At 55.0% G+C, this 21,009-nt stretch overlaps 2 protein-coding genes across 4 annotated transcripts in view; one reads left to right on the top strand and one right to left on the bottom strand.

The window, feature by feature from the left end:
- Window positions 1-20,506, top strand: part of TMEM63A (transmembrane protein 63A) — a 27,954-nt gene extending 7,448 nt beyond the window's left edge. For both annotated transcript variants that reach the window (XM_041747094.1, XM_041747085.1), the window contains exons 4-23: window positions 892-958; window positions 1,810-1,847; window positions 3,840-3,982; window positions 5,046-5,097; window positions 5,495-5,603; window positions 6,267-6,337; window positions 8,812-8,892; window positions 9,130-9,253; window positions 9,345-9,478; window positions 10,642-10,779; window positions 11,916-12,069; window positions 14,694-14,800; window positions 14,877-14,963; window positions 15,382-15,444; window positions 15,823-15,985; window positions 16,245-16,350; window positions 17,164-17,331; window positions 17,915-18,030; window positions 18,347-18,406; window positions 18,976-20,506. In XM_041747094.1, the coding sequence (XP_041603028.1) occupies window positions 892-958; window positions 1,810-1,847; window positions 3,840-3,982; window positions 5,046-5,097; window positions 5,495-5,603; window positions 6,267-6,337; window positions 8,812-8,892; window positions 9,130-9,253; window positions 9,345-9,478; window positions 10,642-10,779; window positions 11,916-12,069; window positions 14,694-14,800; window positions 14,877-14,963; window positions 15,382-15,444; window positions 15,823-15,985; window positions 16,245-16,350; window positions 17,164-17,331; window positions 17,915-18,030; window positions 18,347-18,406; window positions 18,976-19,149 (2,155 nt within the window). In that variant the 3' untranslated portion in view covers window positions 19,150-20,506. The remainder of the gene's footprint in view (window positions 1-891; window positions 959-1,809; window positions 1,848-3,839; window positions 3,983-5,045; window positions 5,098-5,494; window positions 5,604-6,266; window positions 6,338-8,811; window positions 8,893-9,129; window positions 9,254-9,344; window positions 9,479-10,641; window positions 10,780-11,915; window positions 12,070-14,693; window positions 14,801-14,876; window positions 14,964-15,381; window positions 15,445-15,822; window positions 15,986-16,244; window positions 16,351-17,163; window positions 17,332-17,914; window positions 18,031-18,346; window positions 18,407-18,975) is intronic.
- EPHX1 (epoxide hydrolase 1) overlaps window positions 20,480-21,009 on the bottom strand; it is a 35,739-nt gene continuing 35,209 nt past the window's right edge. For both annotated transcript variants that reach the window (XM_041747115.1, XM_041747104.1), the window contains exon 9: window positions 20,480-20,927. In XM_041747115.1, coding sequence (XP_041603049.1) covers window positions 20,726-20,927 — 202 coding nt within the window. In that variant the 3' untranslated portion in view covers window positions 20,480-20,725. The remainder of the gene's footprint in view (window positions 20,928-21,009) is intronic.

The following is a 21,009-nucleotide window of genomic DNA, read 5'->3' as shown; positions in this document are numbered from 1 at the left end:
GGTGTATTCTAGGTCTGCATACTGGTGTTTCCAACCCCAGCTGTTGTCACACAGGCCGGATCTTGTGTCAGATGCAGAATAGGAAGCCATCAGGGAAAGCCACGTGTGCCAGGTTGCTCCACCTGGGCCTCCTCTGGCGCTCACCGGGCGACACCTGCCACTCTTGCTCTAGGGGCTGCTGCCGTGTTGAAATGCATACTGTGTGGGAGGGACTGGGCCTGTAAAAGCACCTTCCTTCCTCAAAGCCTCAGTTCTGGCACTTGCAGAAGCAAATAAATAAAATATTTATGTCCCTTGGGGTGCCTGGGTGGCTCAGTCGGTGAAGTGTCTGCCTTCAGCTCAGGTCATGATCTTGGGGTCCTGAGATCGAGTCCCACGTTGGACTCCCTGCTCAGTGGGAAGTCTGCTTCTCCCTCTGCCCCTCCCCCTCCCCCTGTTTGTGCTCTCTCTCTCTCAAAGAAATAAATGAAATCTTTAAAACAAAATAGTTATGTCCCTTACAACCAGTGGAATTGTAGATTGGATAAAATACAGCCTTTGTTCTAAGTTTTGTTTAACACATTGGGAAATGTATTGCAGACATTGAACTCTGAAGTCACTTTAGGTAGATGCATTGGGGTGCTGAGGCCCCAGGGTGCGGGGCACAGAGACGATCTGCTGATGCCGACCCCTTGCCACTTGTCCCTTGTGATGTAGTGTTACATGCCTACATGTAGTGGTCATTGCCCTTGTCTGCATGTTTCACAAACTGTTACGTTTTGTGCCAGACTTGGAGGAGTGCTAGTAGCTTTGGTCTGGAGCTCTAAGAGGTGGCAAGATACCTGACGTTGGACGTTGGCTTTTGGACTTTTAAAAATAATTTCCTGTCACTCTTCCCTTTTGTTTTTCTAGTGAGTCCAGATTCCAGAGATTGTCATCGTCTTCCTCTTTCGGGCAACAAGATTTTGAAAGCGAGCTGGTTGGTATCTAAGGGGCAGGTGTGGCTCTGGCTGGGTGGGGGTGGGGGAGGGCAGCTGTGCACCTGTTGAGCGGCTGCTTCCGTATGCTGTGTCCTGAGTGGTGAGCGTTGATGAGAGCTCTTCCCTGTGCCACCTGGACTTGGGATGTCCTGCAGGGAAGATGCAGCTGGGGGTGTCCAGGGTGTGCGACAGGATCAACTCTCAGGCAGAGGGCTCCTAAATCCCTGTGGTCCTGGCGCCTGTTGCTGTGATCACACTCAGGGCCAAGTGGGACAGTTCTTTGTTGGCTTGCCTGCTGGCTTGAGCTAGATGTGGGCAGGAGCCCATCACCCTGAACAGGTGATGACCAAAAGTAGTGTGTCTCCAGCCAGGGGTGGAGGGACAGCCGGGCTTTAGGGAGTATTATTTGTAAGAGACATGACGGACAGTAGAAGCTACAGGCACCCTCTTCCTCCATATACGCACCCTGTGGGGACTGTCTCACCTGTTTCCCTGCGTCTGCCCCATGTCTCAGCCAGTGATTTGGGATGCCCAGATAGCAACCCACAGCAGCTTCTCCATAGCTGCCCTGAGCTCTTTATTCAAGTTCAGGATTTGCCCCCGGAGCCTGTATGTTTCCACAGATTGTCAGAGCTTGAGAGGTTTTTACCAGAATTCCAGGCACAGGGTGCGTGTCATAAATGGGAGCGTGGAGACTGTCACTTCGGGGACATGCGGTAGCTTGCTGAATTTAGGACAGAAGTAGTGCTTTTACACCACGGGAGGTCAGATGGTTGCTTAATATTGCGATCACATCTGCCTCCCAAAGACAAAGATGTTCAAGGCTCATCCCCCATCTCTGCATTTCCAGGGATGCTGCCCCTGGCTGACTGCCATCTTCCGCCTGCAGTGAGTACAGCTTGGGGAGCCCGTGTGAGTGGGGGCGTGTCTGTGTGTCTGTCTTTGTCTGGGTGGGTTTTCTGCGTGTTTGGTTAGCGAGGAAGAAAGAGCCAAAACGCCTGACTGCAAGATGAGGTCTCTTAGCTGCTTCTCAGCTCGGGCCCAAAGCAGTGTCGGGGGGCTGACCTTAGGGGGGCCCAGACAGCACCTGCACAAGCTAACTAAAGCTGATTTTTTGGTGCTCTAGGCAAGGATGATGGGCACCCCCTCAAAGGAGGCTCTTCCAGGAAGGCTTCTGTATCTGATTTAGTGCATAGAGGAGAAAAGATGGTGCTTTAGTGCATTCACCTCATTGGGTTAAAGGTTGCCTTGTTTTTAAAATGGGAGGCCTGCAGAGAGAAATCCGATCAAGCTAGGATCAGCTGTGATCATAGGGAGCACCTTTCAGAGGTGCCAAGATACGAGAAGGACCTCTTAGGATTGGTGATGTCCGGCAGTTATGGGATGCTGGGTACCCTCACTCTGGGTCTCAGTTTCCACTATAAAAGGGGGCCCGGGATGACATGGTGGGAGAGGTGGATTTGCCACCCCACCCTTCTCTGCCACTGCAAAATTGCGCCACCAGGAGGCATTTCCTCTTGATGCTGGAAGTCACATATACTCTGCGCAAAATGTCCATCACGTAGGGGAAAGAACCAGTGAGAAGAAATTTGAGGTCACCTGGAACCCTGCCCCCAAGAGATGCCCAGGGCCTGTTGTTTGGCTACTCTGTGGCCACACTGGGTGGGGCTCAGGCCACACCCCTGCCCCTGGGCTCGGGACCGCACCCCCCAGAACCGGGTGGGGCAGTGCCAGACACTGACTCATCATTTCCATGGTAACCCACAAAAGTGGGTAGCAGATCTGCTCCGTGGCTGGTCTCTCCCTGCACCCTGTTTTCACTGTCCTGTGTCCCCTCCAGACCCCCCTACCCCATGGACATGACTTTCTCATAAGGGGGGTTGTAGCAGGGACCTCTGCGGATCCTGCTTTGTCACTGCAATGCTGTGTCAGCCGTATTTTCCCATCTCCACTCCCCATGTTTTTCTTGTCTTCTGTTCCTGTTGCAGAAAGGACAGCACTTTGACTTTTTTGAGGCTATGATTAAATTCTAACAGCTGCTCCCAGCCAACATTCCAACCGCCATTCAAAGGGTCCCCATAGGTTCCTTAGGATTGCCATTCCCAGCCAGATTGGGAAGTCAGAGGTGTGTCCCCAGAAATACCGTGGATGACAATTGCTCATTCATTGGTTTGAGTCTTCATCACTGCTTGTTCCCGTCTTCTGGAAGCCGGATGCCTAGCGCACCTCCCTGTCAGGAGAGGGAAAGAAGGACATCCCTCTTCTGCCTTTGTGGCATGGAAGTCTGGCTGTCAGCCTCTAGAATTTTCCCGTCCCCAAGCTAGCTGAAGCTTCTAAATATGGCCCCCAGGAAAGGGTGGAGCCTCTGTGGCCCCCACCCCACTCCGCAGGACACAGGGAGGAGGGGGGCAGCAGGATGGCCTGAGCCCCAGAATGCTGGAAGTGCGGCTCCCACTCTGCCTCAAAGCTTGCGCCGGGGGTGGGGAGCCCGGAGAAAGAGTGGGGGCTGTGAGCCTGGCAGAAGAGCCCCAGCAGCCCTGTTGTCAGTGGCTTTGCTTATTCCCAGCAGCAGGTAGGGGCTTTGGGGTAACTGAGCATCCACGTCCGGCCCCCGCACAGATGTCTCCAGAAACGGCAGCTCCCAGGGAGCCTGGTGTGGGGGTCCTCGGGGGGCCAGGCTCAGGGGTCCCCATCCTAGCTCTGCCCTCACAAGTTGTGTGACTGGAAACTCGGGCTCTGCCTCTGTGTCCTCACCTCTAAAGTGGTGGGGGTGGGATTAGCACCTGCCTCCCTGCACGGTCCTGAGGACTAAGCGAGGTCACCTGAGGCCTGGCCTTTTACTGGCTGCTCACTGACATTCCATGTGCGTGTCTTGGCCAGCGATGACCAGATCCTGGAGTGGTGTGGGGAGGACGCCATCCACTACCTGTCCTTCCAGAGACACATCATCTTCCTGCTGGTGGTGGTCAGCTGCTTGTCCCTGTGCGTCATCCTGCCTGTCAACCTCTCGGGTGACTTGCTGGGTAATGACCCCTCGTCCTGTCTGACTTGGGCCCCGGGCAGAGCTGCAGCCCCAGGGAACGGGGCTCAGTGAGGTAGAGCAGAACCCCAGGACTCCCGCTCAGAGTCAGACATGAGGAGTCCTTGGGGTGACTCTCAGAATGTCCCCTCTGTCTGAAGGTCTGGAGAAGAACCCACCCTCACAGGGGCCGAGAGCCAGGGCCCCCAATGTCCATTTCTGATTCTATCTAAGTAAGAGGAATAAAGCCCCAAGATATGTAGAATCAAGGGCTTTTGGAGAGTATTTTACACTGTCCAGCCCCCACCCAATCAGGAGGCCATAATTAGTGGATCTGGAAGATGTCCATGATGCTCAAAGTCAAAATCAGAGTGGAGAACAATGTTTCTAAGCGACTGTTGGAAGCCAGCTTCCAAAATGCCATCATGAATCCGCTGGGTTTTTTTCTTCTTATTTTTTTAAACTAATCTTTTTTTAAAGATATTATTTATTTATTCATGAGAGACACACAGAGTGAGGCAGAGACATAGGCAGAGGGAGAAGCAGGCTCACTGAAGGGAAACTGTTGCGGGACTCAATCCCGGGACCCTGGGATCACGACCTGAGCCAAAGGCAGATGCTTAACCACTGAGCCACCCAGGTGTCCCTTAATTTTTAAAAAAAAAATTTTTTTTTAAGTAATCTATCCACCCACTCTGGGGCTCACACTCATGACCCCAAGATCTAGAGTCCCATGCTCTGCTGACTGAGCCAGCCAGGTGCCCCAGGAACCCACTTCTATGCCCTGTGATTCCCAACTTGCTTTTGGGACCAGCTTATTATGATTTTAGATTTCTCAAGGAATGTCACAAGGATTTCAAAGCAGGAGGCATTCGAGTGTTGACTTACCCACGTGGTGGGTTGGGAAGTTGCTGGGTAGAGCAGAGGCCTTGGTTGGTGGAGCTCTGAAATGACCGGATGGATGGTCAGGTCCTCTGACTGGTCTGGGATCACACTCCTTGGCTAGCCATACCGCACCCCCCTTCCCTAACCTGACCCTGGAACTACGTTATCTTGCTTCTCTGCAGATAAAGACCCTTACAGTTTTGGGAGGACCACAATAGCAAACCTGCAGACAGAGTGAGTGTGGGGAGGGGACTGTGAGGGTGCTGATGGTGGGAGCAAGGGGAAAGTGGGTTCCAGAGCCTGGGCTTGGCCAGATAGCCCACTCGAGCAGGCTGATGTCCGAGGGTCCCTCCGCAGCCAGCACCTGTGGCCCGGCTGTGGGCACAGACATGGCCCAGGCAGCGACTCTTTTGCTGGGGGTCCTAGGAGATCCAGAGGGTCCTGTGGGGCAGGGTCCATCTGTCAGGATGATGCCCGCTCTACAGGAGCCGGGCCATGAGACCTCTGTTGGAAGCATCTGCTGGGATGGAGCCATTGGCCCCCAGCTCAGCGCTGGGAGCGGTACCCAGCCTTGCACCCCCACCCCAGCTCAGGAGCCCAGCCCTGATGGCAGCTAGTTTCCGCCCCCCAGCAATGACCTCCTCTGGCTGCACACCATCTTCGCTGTCCTTTACCTCATCCTCACCGTGGGCTTCATGCGGCATCACACCCAGTCCATCCTGTACAAGGAGGAGAGCCTGGTAAGCGAAGCTGACGGTGCAGGTGGGAGCAAGAGCCAAGTGGTGCCCCAGGCCTATGGGCTGGGATCCAGGAGCAGTGATCTTCCAGAGAGGCCTCTGTAGAATCCAGTTGGCATGTTTGTACTCAAAGATGATGTTATGTTTTTAAAAAAATTTCTGATTATTTTAGACTGTGGATTTTTTCCCCTCTGTTTTGCCCACTAGCCCTTAAATTTGTGGGGTTTGGGCTTATAGTCACTGATTCTGAGTACCTTCTCAGAAGTTCGGATGGAGAGCAAGCAGCTCTCTGTCTTTGCAACCCACAGCTTGATGGGAGAGGAGGAGATTCTGTGAGTTGGTTCCAGGCCTGAGTCTTCCTCTGATCTGCTGTGTGACACCATTTGAGTCACTCACCCTCTCTGGGTTCCTTCTCCCTTTCTTGTCATGCAAGGGAGGCTCACAGAGTTGCTTTGGAAGTGTATTCTTTGTACAGTCTGGAAGATGATGCTACATGAATGACCTCCATCAGGGCTCTCTCTCTGCCAGGCTGCAGGAGGAGAACACCTGAGCCTTCCGAGTTTTCACTGTTTTCTCTGGGGAGACTTGAACAGGGTGGGAAGACTGGGCCCGCCTGCAGACTGGCTTGCCCTGGTGACTTCTCTTCCTGGTGCGTTTCTCTGGCAGGTGCGGCGGACCCTGTTCATCACGGGCTTTCCCAAGGACACCAAAAAGGAGGCTGTGGAGAGCCACTTCCGGTGAGCAGGGCTGTGGCCCCTCTGGGTGGGACAAGTGCCTTAGGGCAGCACTCTGTCTTCTGCTTGGGCACCCAGAGACCTCAAGAGGGGCTTGGCCCTGCCACACAAGCATCAAATCAGTGCTGGTGTCGTGGAAGGGTTCTGGCCAGGTGGCCTGTCCTCTCTAAGCCACCACACTATGCCGTGTGACCACAGTAGCTAGAGTACAGGCCAGGGTGTAGGTGCAAATAAATGTCTTGAGAGCACATGGAAGATGATCTGCCCTGGGCTTCTCAGCATCAGCTGTGCTGAGCCTGATGCCCCAGACAGAGCTGGTCCCCGAAGGGGAAGGCCTGGGGCTGCTCATCTATCTACTCACAGGTGTCTCTTGAGTAAGCACTGGGTCCGGAGCCCTGTCCTCCTAGAGCTCACCATTCAGGGAGTCCAAGCTCTCCTGGTGGGACCTCCTTCCCGGGACAGCCCCTGCTGAGCACCTGCACCCAGGACTCCTGAAGGTGGAGGTGGGGGTGGGAGGAGGGCTTTCAGATGGAGGAGGGAGGAAGTGTATGCAGGATGGAGCATCAGCAGTGGGGTGGGTGGGGCAGAGCAGGTGCAGAGGCCCCTGGACCCTGTGGGCTGCAGGCAAGGGCGCGGAGGCTTCTGTCTTCACTCCCCACCAGCGCAGCAGTCGCTACCCTGTAGTGTGGACTTGGGGTTGAGGATGGTGTAACTTGGAGCTATTTGTGAAGAATGCTTGCTAAGCAGATGATGCGTATACACAGTTATAATATGAATGTTTACAGTTTATTGACTAAATCCTCAGAAACTCCAAGTATTTTAGAAATATCCTTTTACATAAACGCCAGATACTGGCATGCTTTTTCTCTGTTCCTTGAAATGGCTCCCCAAGGTACCTGGCAGGCGATGTTTGGAAACAGTTGTTTTATTTAATGTATACCTTAAAGAAAAAAGCCCCCTCCTTCCCATACAGACACTGGATCAGAGCCATCCCATTTGAGGGGGCAATTTTGATGCAAATGACTGCAATCCCTGGGGACCGACATGGGCATTTGTCTTGTGGCTGGGATGCTTACGCTGGGGTGCTGTTTAAATGAGTGACTGACTTATCTGTAGGTTTTGTCTCTCTCACTAAGATGTACCCAGAGTGGTTCCTGGCATGTAGTCAGTGGGGATTTTGTGTGTCTTGGGAGGGAACATCATGTGGTGGCTCCGGGCACGGGTCCTGGCACTGGGCTGCCTGGATTCATATCAGGGCTCAGACAGCCACTAGCTGTGTGGCCTGGGGCACAAGTCATATAGCCTCTCTGACCTTTATTTTCCTCATCTGGAAAAGATAACTCTCATCTCAGATAACTCTCTTCCTTTGGGTGGGTGGAGGATGGTGCCAATGGTGTTCATCCTTTGTCAGAAGCGCCTGTTGATTTATTTATTTATTTATTTATTTTTAAAAATTTTTTTAAATTTTTATTTATGATAGTCACAGAGAGAGAGAGAGAGAGAGAGAGAGAGAGAGAGGCAGAGACACAGGCAGAGGGAGAAGCAGGCTCCATGCACCAGAAGCCCGACATGGGATTCGATCCCGGATCTCCAGGATCGCGCCCTGGGCCAAAGGCAGGCGCTAAACCACTGCGCCACCCAGGGATCCCGTGCCTGTTGATTTAAAGCCCAGAGAGTATAAACTTGTCACTTTCAGGCAATTCCTTTTATGCTATTGGACGCCTGGGTGGCTTATCGGTTTAGCGCCTGCCTTCGGCTCAGGGCGTGATCCTGGGGTTCCGGGATCGAGTCCCACATCGGGCTCCCTGCATGGACCCTGCTTCTCCCTCTGCCTGTGTCTCTGCCTCTCTCTCCCTGTCTCTCTCATGAATAAATAAATAAAGTCTTTTTTTTTTTTAATTTTTTTTTTTTAATTTTTATTTATTTATGATAGTCACACAGAGAGAGAGAGAGAGAGAGGCAGAGACACAGGCAGAGGGAGAAGCAGGCTCCATGCACCGGGAGCCCGATGTGGGATTCGATCCCGGGTCTCCAGGATCGCGCCCTGGGCCAAAGGCAGGCGCCAAACCGCTGCGCCACCCAGGGATCCCAATAAATAAAGTCTTTAAAAAATTACTTTCATGCTATTAAAAAAGGCCTCTTTGTATGAAATTTCAAAATTTCTTAAAATGCCTGCATGGCTCAGCAGTTGAGCATCTGCCTTTGGCTCAGGTCATAATCCTGGGGTCCTGGGATCGAGTCCCGCATCAGGTTCCCCACAGGGAACCTCCTTCCCCCTCTGCCTGTGTCTCTGCCTCTCTCTCTGTGTCTCTCATAAACAAATAAATAAAGTCTTTAAAAAAAATTTTCTGATCTGCAATCCCTGATAAAAGACATAGAGAAAAGAGGTCTCTGGTAGCACACAAGGTAGCCTTGGAGACTTGGGCATCTCTCCTGTCTGGGACGTTCTCTTTTCCAATGGCCATCTTTGGGCACAGGGACGCATATCCCACGTGTGAGGTGGTGGATGTCCAGCTGTGCTACAACGTGGCCAGGCTGATGTACCTGTGCAAGGAGAGGTAAGTGGGGGCTGGCAGGGAGTAGCCCGCTGGGTAGTAACTTTCTCCTGCACTGAGACCCCCCTTCCTGCTGGCTGTGGCTGGTGCCCTCAGTGGGGAAGGCAGGAGGGTGGCTCTGCCCTTTCTTGTTTAGAAAGCTGAACTCCTGGGTCTGTTGGGCACCGATGGTGGGAGGGTGAGTGTGGGGTGTGGGCTACAGGATTAGCTGACATTTGCACCTGCCCCTCCACCCTACAGGAAGAAGGCTGAGAAGAGCCTGACCTATTACACCAACCTGCAGGCGAAGACAGGCCAGTGGACCCTTATCAACCCCAAGACCTGCGGCCAGTTCTGCTGCTGTGAAGTGCCGGGCTGTGAGTGGGTGAGGGCCCAGCCCTGCAGGAGCACACCGCAGGGTCCCCGACCTGCACCCAGGGCCGTGTTGTCACCAGGGCATGTTTGTCCCCTGGCAGGAGGACGCCATCTCCTACTACACGCGCTTGAAGGACAGGCTGATGGAGAGGATCGCGGAGGAGGAATGCCGTGTCCAGGAGCAGCCCCTGGGGATGGCCTTCGTCACCTTCCAGGAGAAGTCCATGGCCATCTAGTGAGTATGACAGGGCGCGGGGGCCCCCCTCCAGATGACTTGCTATCCCTGCTGGGGATGCATGGTACTGCTGAATCTATCTCTGGGATTTGCCAGGGGGCATTTCTGCCTCTTTCCCCAGATGTGGCTGGGGAGGCCACACTCCCTCTGTCATCGCAGCCCGAGTTTGTGTGACAGCTGGCCAGGGCTGATTCTTTTGAGCCCCTCTTGGGTTGATGTGGCCTCACCACTGGGCTCTCACTAGCCACCCTGGGGATCCCGTTGCTTTGTGTCCAGTGTTCTGTCCAGCGGGATAGATGTTGCCCTCCTTCAGATATCCTCTCTGGACCACAGATCTTCTTCTGTGCCTGGGCTTCCTATCTTCATACAAACACACAGACCCCTGGACACTCAGGGCACTCCCTGCTGCAAAGCCGAGGCCTGGGGAGGGTTCCAGAGTGCATTCGGGCTCCCATAGCGGTCTCACATGGGTACTCGGTGTCATCTTGCCTTGGGAACAGCACCGCCTGGGATTGGGAGAGGGCTGTGGAAAGCAGGTAGCCACATGGACACCCCTTCTCCTGCCTTCTCTGTGGGCAGCGCGGACCCAGGAACAGCCCCCTGGTGTGCCCTGCAGACCCTGCAGTGAGGTGGGAGCCAGAAGGGGGAGATGTCCATATAGATAGAGGGTGTTCTGAGTCAGGAGTGGGGGACATGGAGAGAGTGGGGGTTGGGGTGGCCGTTCTAGGGAGGGATGCAGGGTGTCAGAGTGCAAAGGAGTGAGGGAAAGGGCGGTGAGGCCCTGGCCGGCTGCAGGATGTGCCCACAGCTCCAGCGTGCTAGGCGGGCAGAGGGGATGGCCCAGGGAGGAGCGTTGGGTGAGGCTGTGCAACAGCGTAGGAGGCAGCATCAGATGGATGGAGCACAAACCCAAGTGGGAGAGCCTTGGTTTCTTTTTCCATAAAGCAGAAGTCCTCCCTGGCTTGCCGGGTTGTTCTGGGACTCAGACGGAGTCCTCCCTGCAGTGTGCCAGGCACGATGTTTCTTAGCATCACCTGTAACAAACTAATAAGAAAGCCAAGGTCCTGTGCCCTGGGGCCCTGCTCTCACTGGGTATTGTCTCCCATGTATGTACGCGGTGCCCTCTGTGTCCGGGCCCTGGCCACCTCTGCTTTTCCTGGCAGCATCCTGAAAGACTTCAATGCCTGCAAGTGTCAGAGCTTGCGGTGCAAAGGGGAGCCCCAGCCGTCTTCCTGCAGCAAAGAGCTCTGCACTTCCAAATGGACAGTGACTTTTGCCACCTACCCTGAGGACATCTGCTGGTGAGCTCCCAGGACAGGTGGGGGTGGGAGAGAGGCCCCAGGGCTGGTGGGGCTGCCCTGTCACCTGGAAGCACCAGCAGGATCTGGCAGTCAGGGAGGTCTGTAGGCGGCCCCTGCTCCTCTCTGAGCCCGGGCAGGTGGGGCGGGGGGCGGGGCATGATGTATATGTAGGGGGGTGTCTGTGCCCCATGCTTTGCTCCAGTGAATCCAAAACATCCAAAATATTAGCATTTCAATGTGTGATCAGTTATTTTTTAGTTGTGATGTTTCTCTTTTTCATACTCAGCATCTTTGAAATCCAGTGGGTATGTTACCTGGATTAGGACCAGCCCCGTGGCAATGCCCAGCAGCCAGGCATGGCTCCTGGCCCTTGTCTCCCCCCATGCAGCCTTAGGGCAGGTGTTGGCCTCCCCCTCCCCCAATCTAGCCTGGGGGACAGGCTGGCGAGCTGAGCTGTGTCCAAGGGGGCCATTGGCCAGCCTTGAGCATGATGTGGGGGGTGAGGGCAGCCCCAGCAGAGGCCCCAGAGAGGCTGGCCTCAGTTTCTTCCTTACCCCTCCTCCGCTCTCCTCCTGGAGCGAGCTTTGGGTGCTTGTCTCCACTGGCTCTAGCTTGGCCTCTGAGGGGTCTGCACCTCACTTCACAGTGTTCATCAAACTCAGGTGGTTTGTTGTCTGTTCTCAGTGGGGTGAGAGGCCAGGACAGGCTATCTCTGTCTGTCCCTGGCCCTTACGTCCCCTGCCTGCCCTCCCTGCATCCACTCCTTGCCCCTGCTGGGAAGAATGTGTCACCAGTCACCAAAAGTTGCAGACATAGCTGGGGAGTACCGGCTCAGAGCCTTGCTTTTGTCTGCCTAGGTATTCATGGCATCTCTTTGGTGGGTTCTGGTCCCCAGGCTGTAACTGGGGAGCCATGTTAGCAGTGAACAGTCTCTTTTCCCTTGGAGAGACCCAAACTTGACATTACTGGAGCTGAAGGTCAAGACAGAGCACTTGCCTGTACTCCTGAGGTCGAAATGAGCCCCCAGCCAGAGCCCTCGGGCTGGTCTCCTGCCCTAAGTTTGACTTGTGGACCCACCAACTCTGGGGGCGGGTGCCTGGGAGATAAGCCTACTGGCCATGACCTCCCCTCTGCAGGAAGAACCTCTCCATCCAGGGCTTCCGCTGGTGGTTCCAGTGGCTGGGCATCAACTTCACTCTCTTCGTGGGACTGTTTTTCCTGACCACGCCCTCCATCATCCTGTCCACCATAGACAAGTTCAATGTCACCAAACCCATCCATGAGCTGAACGTGAGTGACCATTCTGCAAGGCCCCTCCTGCAAGGCTGGTGACTAGAAGGTGTGGTGGATGGAACAAGAGACAAGAGATGTGGGCAGGGAGCTGGAGCAGTGTCTCTCAGCAGGGGCTGTGGTGAGGCAGGTGGTTGGGGGGGCAGGAAGGAGTGACATGAATTGGGGCAGCAGGGTGGGATTATTTCTTTCACATTCAATAATCTTGCTACAAAGCCATTGATTCTAGATAGGAAACATAATTATTTTTTCATAATTTTTGAAAAAGAATTCATTTATTTGAGAGAAAGAGTGTGTGTGGACATGTGGGGGGAAGGGGCAGAGGGAGAGGGTGAAGCAGACTCCTTGCTGAGCTTGATCCCAGAACTCTGAGATCATGACCTGAGCTACCTAGGTGCCCCCAAATGATTTTTTTTTAAATCTTAGGTGAATCCAGAATAGCTAAATACTCCCTAAATTGGCATTTGCTTAAAAAGGTATTGTTTTCTCATAATTAGCTCTGTTGAAATATCATCCTAAATCTTTCTTATTTATTCCAATTCCACTTGGCGTTCAGTTAATCACGCTCTGGGAAGGCACATGGGGCTGGAGGGCCTGAGGTCCTGGCCCTTGCTCTGCTGTTTGTTCCCTGCTGATGAATTCTTAGCCTGGATTTCCATCCGATAGCTGGACTGAAACACCTGCCATAGCATCCTCACAGGGCTGCTCATGAGCTAATATGTGGTCAAAGCTCTCTTACATGATTTGGTAAACAGGTTTAATAAACAGGTTTATTAAGAGGTTAATAAACATCATTAAAAAGTCTATAGTGTACATTAAGCAGTTTTATTTAGACTTAAAGCCTGTAAATGTTGTTCATGCCTTTGCCAATCTTTGGGTGTATGGTCAAGGCCTGTTCTTTGGAGGGTGGATCAGCTAAGTGGACCCCTCCTTTTCTGTTCTCCATAAGACAGTTTTGTTTTTTAAGATTTTATTTTTTATTTATTAGAGAGAGAGAGAGAGAGAGAGAGAACATACACGAGCAAGGGGAGGGGCAGGCAGAGGGAGAAGCAGATCCCCTGCTGAGCAGGGAGTCCCACGTGGGGCTTGATCTCAGGACCCTGAGATCATGACCTGAGCCGAAGGCAGATGCTTCACTGACTGGGCCACCTAGATGCCCCAGTTTTTGTTTCTTAAGTAAAGCGAGAATCTACAGATAACTTGCAGAGCCATTCTAAGTACAGATCTCTCCTGAATCTCCAGTCCCTTGGTCTTCTATAGTTAATTTACTGTCATATAATTCAGTAACATTTTTATTTAATTTTATTTTTAAAATTTATTTATTTTTTTAAATTTTCATTTATTTATGATAGTCACAGAGAGAGAGAGAGAGAGAGAGGCAGAGACACAGGCAGAGGGAGAAGCAGGCTCCATGCACCGGGAGCCTGACGTGGGACTTGATCCCGGGTCTCCAGGATCGCGCCCTGGGCCAAAGGCAGGCGCCAAACCGCTGCGCCACCCAGGGATCCCCTAAAATTTATTTTTTTAAAAAGATTTTATTTATTTATTCATGAGAGACACACAGAGAGAGGCAGAGACATAGGCAGAAGGGGAGGTAGGCTCCCTGCGCGGGGAGCCTGATGTGGGACTCGATCCCAGGACCCTGGGATCACAACCTGAGCTGATAGCAGACGCTCAACCACTGAGCCACCCAGGCATCCCTCAGTAACATTTCTTAAAAAAGATTTATTTACTTGAGAGAAAGGGGGAGCACAGGGAGGAAGGGCAGAGGGAGAGAAAGAGAGAATCCCAAGCAGACTTCCTGCTGAGCATGGAGCGTGATGCAGGGCTCGATGTCACGACCCCAACATTGTGACCTGAGCCAAAATCAAGAGTCAGACACCCAACTGACTGAGCCACCCAGTGCCTCTAATTCAGTAGCATTTTTAAGAAATTGGCCTTTATAGTCTTTCTGAAGTATGCAACTTAGTTTTCAAGAAATTTTCTCCCTTGGGCACCTGGGTGGCTCAGTTGGTGAAGCATCCAGATGTCTTTCTGCCTTCAGCTCAGGTCATGATCTCAGGGTCCTGGGATCGAGCCCCACGTTGGGCTCCCTGCTCAGTGGGGAGCCTGCTGCTCCTTCTGCCTCTCCTCCTGCTCTCTCTCTCTGTCTCTTAGATAAATAAGAAAAATCTTAAATAAAGAAATTTCCTCTCTTGTTATACTCACTTTATCAGGGAAAGTAGTAGTGGGTCAGCTTGTGTGATGACAGCCCTGAGCGCAGCAGGCACACAAGGGATTGGGCCCCTATTGGGCCGGCGGTTGCTGAGCGGGGGGCTGCCCCAGGGAGGCCTGGCTTCAGTGTGTCCACCTCCTCCGGCATCTGCTATTGGGTTTGTATCAGGCGGCCGGAGGTGATCGATGTGGTCAATAGGACACGTGCAAATGAGCCATATGTGAAGTTCCTTCCTTTGCTCCAAAGAGCTGTCTTCCCGCCAAGTGCCATTACAGCCTCTTCAACCACGCTCTGGAATACCTACCCTGTACCAGGCCCAGCGTCAGCTCTGGGGGCGGAGGGCAGGCAGGACCAAGAGGTCCCCATGTGGCCATGCCCATGTCTCTTCTCTGTGGCCATTGTTTTCCAGGACCCAGTCATCAGCCAGTTCTTCCCCACCCTCTTGCTGTGGTCCTTCTCTGCTCTGCTCCCCACCATCGTGTACTACTCTACACTGCTGGAGTCTCACTGGACCAAGTGAGTGATCAGGGGTATCCCTGGGGCCACCTGGGATACTTGGGGGCCCGGGGGACTCACCTGTGGCTTCCTGCAGGTCCGGAGAAAACCGCATCATGATGTCAAAGGTCTACATATTCTTAATCTTCATGGTGTTAATCCTGCCCTCCCTGGGCCTCACCAGGTACACATCACCTCCACCTTGTGCTCCGAATTAGCATGGGGGCTAGATCTGAAGAGCTCTGTCCCCAGGAGAGGGGAGATAGTTTGGGGGTGTGTGCAAATCCCCGTCACCCCACCCGGGGAGCTCTTGTGCGGGCTCCTTGATTCTTCTGGATATAGGGTCTTTTTTTCCTTTAAAAGAAGCTTGAAAACAAAACTTAGCATGGACCTTCCCCTCAGAACAAGGACCATCTTTTAAGGGAAGGAGTCGCTGTCAAAGCTGCCCTGCTTGTTAAATGGAGCAAGTGGCATCTTAGACAAGAAATTTGGACCTGGAGTTTCCGCCTGATGTTCAGAGCAGAGAGGAATGAAAACATGCAGGCATCACGCAGAGCACTGGACATAAATTCTCATGGCATTCATTTCTTTCTTTCTTCCAGTCTGGATTTTTTCTTCCGGTGGCTCTTTGACAAAACTTCTTCAGAAACCTCCATCAGGCTGGAGTGAGTATCAGCCACCTTGTGTTTCAGAGCTGCATTCCAGGGGCACGTCCCCCCGGGGCTGGGCTGGGGCTGCAGGGGACAGTACTCTCCTCCTGGGGCCCCTGGGCCTGGCATTCCCACAGCGTCCCTCCCAGGCTGAGCAGAACCATCAGTGGGCACTGTGGAGCTGACCAGCTTTGCACTGCATGTGCAGAAATGTGGTTCATCTTTGAGGCTGAAACTCCAGTAGTGGAGTCTTGTTCATTTTTTGAGACTTATTCCTGAGAACAGAGCCACTCGGGGAGGAGAGGAATCATTAGGCTCCCTGAGGGAGAGGGTGGTGGGGGAGAGGCTCCTAGGCCTCAGCTCACCACCACCCCTGCCCCGGTGGCCCCCCAGGTGTGTCTTCCTGCCTGACCAGGGAGCCTTCTTTGTGAACTATGTCATCGCCTCGGCCTTCATCGGCAATGGCATGGAGCTGCTGCGGCTGCCGGGCCTGATCCTCTACACCTTCCGCATGATCATGGCCAAGACCGCGGCCGACCGCAGGAACATCAAGCAGGTACAGCGGCGTGGCGGGTATGGCTGGAGTGTAGACTCCCTCCCAGGACCCCAGCTTCTGCACTGTGGGGTTCCCCAGAGGTTGACCCTGAAGCTTAGGGTGGGGGGGTCACTGTGCCATTGGTCCTCAGCACCCTCAGCCTGGTTGAGCCTGAGGCAGAAAGGTTCCCAAGAGGTGGGGGGAGCTGTGTGCCTCCCATTTCCAGCGTCCTCGTCTGTGCCCTGGCTGCCTGGAGTGAGCTCCTTTCCCCTCTGCCCAGAACCAGGCCTTCCAGTTTGAGTTTGGAGCCATGTACGCATGGATGCTGTGTGTCTTCACCGTCATCGTGGCCTACAGCATCACCTGCCCCATCATTGCGCCGTTCGGTGAGTGGTCCCGGAGCAGCCCCGGGGGGATAGGGGGCTGATTCTCCCTCCATCCGTGGTCCCTGCAGCCAACCCTCTGGAACCACCTGGATTCTCAGTCCTAACACTCAATGCTGGCCTATGAAGCGGTCTCCTGCCCACGCCCTTCCAGTGTGGAAGCCCTCAGTGTGACACTAGTGAGGAGTAGATGCAGGATTTGAACTGTTTGACTTTAGAGACCAAAGTCCTGCCACTAAAATAAGCATCAGGAACTCCAGAGAGATGGAAGATTCTGGAAGGAAACAGAACACCCAAGAGACTATTGGCAGTGCCTGCTGAGGTTTAGGGGTGGGAGGAGGATTCACTTGTCCCTGTATGTTCTTCAACTATTTAAAAAAGTGTATGGTAATAATCTTTAAAAAAATAATTTTTTAAAGAACGTGGTTTCATAGAGGAGGCTGCACCCCACCTTCTATGCTGCCCCTGGGGTAGGACTCTGGGGCATCTGCCGACTACTGGGTATAATGGGTCAGCTTGGGTGGGGGAGGGAGGGAGAGCCGGAGCCTTGTGGGGTGGTGGGGGGCTCGTGGGGGAGGTCCCAGAAATAGTTGAGTCTGAGCGTCTGGATGTAAAGTAGCTTCTTTCTGCAGAATGATCCTAGAATTTCTGTGTGCTACAGGGACAGGGACAGGGAGAGGACACCCGCAGCTGGGATGTGTGTTTAGCCCTCTTTGGGTTTCCTGTGGTGGGGCAGCAGAGCCAGCCCCAGGAGGAAGGAGGTGAAGGGGCCCCGGGGCCCAGCCAGGTTTGCCGCTCACAGCCCCATCCCTGCAGGCCTCATCTACATCCTACTCAAACACATGGTGGACCGACACAACCTCTACTTTGCCTACCTCCCGGCCAAGCTGGAGAAGAGGATCCACTTGGCGGCTGTGAACCAGGCCTTGGCCGCCCCCATCTTGTGTCTCTTCTGGCTCTATTTCTTCTCCTTCTTGCGTCTGGGTGAGGGGCCCTCCCGGCCACGGTGGGGTGTGGGCTGGGGGCAGGAGGCAGCTCTGGAGGAGGCCTTCACAGCAGCTGGTCAGATCCCGCCCCTGGATGGCCAGTCAGAGGGTGGTGGCTGGGGGAGGGCTGGCTGACAGCTCGGCTCCAGAGCTGCCCCTGGTGACCCTGGTGGTACGTTAGTGGAGAAGCTTCCAGAGAAGGCAGCCCCCTTATCAGTGCTGAGCCAGAGATGGGCACGCTGGTCCAGGCTGCCCTTTGGGGTGCGGGTGGGCCCGGGTCTTCATAGCTTACATTCTTGTGCAAAGGAAAAATCAGAAGGCATGTGACCATGCCCCATCAGGTGGGGGAGCCCCACTCCTACCTCGCCCAGGGCACAACCCAGCAAGGAAGTGGACAGGTGGATGTGGTGTTCCAGGCCCTGGAATCTGACTGGGGATGGAGGCAGCTGGTCCATGGGATCCCCTGGGTACTCCTGGCTGGTACAGACACCCTCCCTGCAGTGGGAGAGGTCACAAACAGATCCTGCGCCACATGCAGCCCCTCTTCCCCCCTGGCAAGGCTGGCCTGTCTCTGTCCCCAGGTCTGAAGGCCCCCCTCACTGTGTTCACCTTCCTGGTCGTGCTGCTCACCATCCTGGTCTGCCTGGCCTACACCTGCTTTGGATGCTTCAAGCACCTGAGCCCTCACAACTACAAGGTGAAGGGAGCTGGGTCCCCCCACAGCCATTCACCCATGTGGCCCAGGGGAGAAGGTGGCAGGTCCGCTGCCCACCTCGTCACACGCCCTCTCCAGATTTTGTTTCCCCATGGGGCAGGCGCAGCAGTCGTGCCATGTGTCACCTCCCCACCCCTTCCCTGCTCCCCGGGAGGCCCACCCCCCAACCCTCTGCTGCCGGGAGCTTGGCGCCAGCTGGTACTGCCATCCTGAGTGTTAATAGTCTGTTTGTTTGGAGGATGCTAGTGCAGGAAGATCGGTTTTGTTTCTCATCACAAATGTGTGCTGTTGTCTGCAGACAGAAGACTCAGGGGACAAAGGAAGTGAGGCAGAAGCCCCCAGGCCAACACCCTTCACGGTACGTTCTGCTTCTTCCCTGAGCAACAAGCCTCAGTGGTTCCCAGGCTCCTGGTGAGACGGAAGTCCCTTGATCACATGGCAGCCGTGGTCCTTTCGAGAAGGAATCCCTAGGCCCTCGGGATGCTTCACCTGCAGAGGTGAAGCCGCGTTCCTTTGGCCAAGATGCCGCCCCGTCCCCTGGTTCCAGTTCTGGGCCCTCGTTTGTTCTCTGCAGGTTGAATGCCTGCTGGGTGAGGCCCCCACGGTACCTGACAGGGCCAGGCCTGGGCCAGAGACCCAGGTCACAGCACCCTTCTGTCCAGCCCCTGCCCCCCCCGCCCAGGTCAGGCATTCTTAGGGGTGTCTGTCCTTGGTCCAGCCCCAGAGAAGGTTTTAAAGAAGATTCATTCCCTGGAGGCACACCTGCCCCTGCCCCTGCAGACAAGGGAGGAGGCATGGCAGGTGGATGGCCCAAATCCCCTTCTTAGCCTGGCTCTGGGGAGGAGTAGCGGGAGTGGGGTGGAGGGCTGGGTCTGAAATCTCATGCCTGGCCCTGCTCCAAGCACTCAGACCCCCATTTTCTGGCAGCCCTATGTGCCCCGGATTCTGAATGGCTTGTCCTCGGAGAGAACAGCCCTGTCCCCACAGCAGCAGCAGACCTATGGCGCCATCCACAGCATCAGCGGGACTGTCCCAGGGCAGTGCCCAGCCCAGGGCCCTGGGGACAGTGACAGCGAGCCGCCTGTCTACCAGGAGGCCTGAGGGCGGCCAGGCCAGGCTCCGAGCCAGGAGAGGAGACCCAGGTGGGAAAGCAGCCAAGCCCAGGATTACGTTCCACCTGTTTTAAGCACAACTGCTCCCCAAGGATGGAACTGGAAAGATGCTCCTGCCCTTGGCTGAGGAAGATAGGCTGGGACTCCCATGGGGTGGTGAGCAGCAGCCTTCCCGGCCACAGCAGCGAGGAGGGGGTCATGCAGCCCTGTCCTCCGACCTGCTTGCCAGAGGCCTGCTTCCTTCTATGTCTCCCTCCTGCACAAACGTCCAGCTCTGTGGCTGGGACAACGTCCCTGGGGATTTTTAGCAAAATCACGTGTTGGAATTACACCCGTAGCCCCAGCTGCTGTGGTGACCAGATCAGGTACGAGGGAGAATGGAGCAGTGGAGGGGCCCCCCCTCGGAGGCCCCAGATGCTGCCCATCCAGCTCCAGGCACACACTCAACCAGCTGATAACCAAAGAGCCTGCGGCAGAGCCAGGCCGGAGATGGGGTCCAGATGATGGTCAGGGTCCATTCCAGCCCTCCTCTGCCGATCCCGGGCACCCACTGTGGGAACAGGAAGGCGATGGGCCCGTCTGGGGGGCCCCACACCCCTCCTGGCTGCACGCGGCCCTCCATGCCCACCTGGTGGCTCCTTTTGTATCATGTTGCCAGTGACACTGGCTGGATCAGGGTCACCCTGTGGCAGGCAGGGACAATGAGGACCACTAATGAAGTGCCTAAACAGCCAGACTGGTGAGATCCACCCTCTCTTGCCTCTGCAGGGCTGCATATGCCTGCTCCCTCCAAGGTTTGGGTGGCCTCCTAGAGCAGAGCCAGGGGAACAGGTCAGGAAAGGGGGAGAAAGAGGGGGTGTCTGTGCCTAGCTGGGCCATGCACCACCCTTAGGCTGTGACCCCAGCTGGAAGGGCAGGTGGCCCCTTCCTTTCTCTTCCTGCAAGGATGGGGATGGGATGCAGTTCTGGGCATTTGCAGGAGAAGCAGCCTCCTGCTGCCTCCAGGGGATGCCAGAGGCACAGGGAGCAGTGCATGTGGGGTGCCCACTCTGTAGGGACCCAGTGGTATGTGGTTCAGGGCCCTGCGATCCTGCCCCAGTGTCGCCCAGCCTCAGGCCCTGCTCCATGCTCTGAGGTGCCCAGGACACCGGGAGGGGGTACAGTGGCATCTTGGTGCTCTGTGGGCCTGTCTTGCCCTTCTAGGAAAGGGTTGGGCGGGGCGGCCCCCTCCTCAACCCAGACTGCAGACCTGTCAGCTCCACTGGGAGGGGGACCCCATGTGGGCTTGGGGCATGCATATGTCACCTGGTCCCAGCCACTTTTAAGAATAAAATCATTTATCATTATTGATTGTGTGTGTGGGAGCACTGGTGCTGGCAGTGAGCATGGGGTCCAGGCATGGGCAGGGGACAGGCATGGGGGTGTACATCTTTGCCAAGAGAACACTGGGAGCCTCCCTGCTCCCTGGGAGCCGGCACCGGGAGGCGGGGTGTGGGGGCTTCCAGGTAAAGGGGCAGACGTTGTTGGCCAGGGAGCCCCAGGGTGACAGCCAGTCCCCATGGGCATCAGCGTAGCTCCAGAAGCCCCACGAACTTGCGGATGTCCTGTGCCAGCAGCTCTGGCTCCTCAAATGCGGCAAAGTGGCCCCCACGGGCCATGTAGGAGTAGGAGATGAGTTTTGGGTACTTGGCCTTCACCCACTTTTCTGGCACGTGCATTAACTCACAAGGGAAGGCAGCAAAGCCTGTGGGCACGTAGACCTTCATCCTAGAAGGGGCAGAGGTCCCAGTGAGGGGTGAGGTGGCCTCCTGGTCCCCGTCTTTGCCCCGTAGCAGGGGTTCCAGGATGG

Source organism: Vulpes lagopus, chromosome 1, assembly GCF_018345385.1.
Source record: "Vulpes lagopus strain Blue_001 chromosome 1, ASM1834538v1, whole genome shotgun sequence".
Taxonomy (NCBI): Eukaryota; Metazoa; Chordata; class Mammalia; order Carnivora; family Canidae; genus Vulpes; species Vulpes lagopus.
The sequence above is the reverse complement of the archived record's forward strand: the minus strand, read 5'-3'. Positions and strand labels throughout refer to the sequence as shown.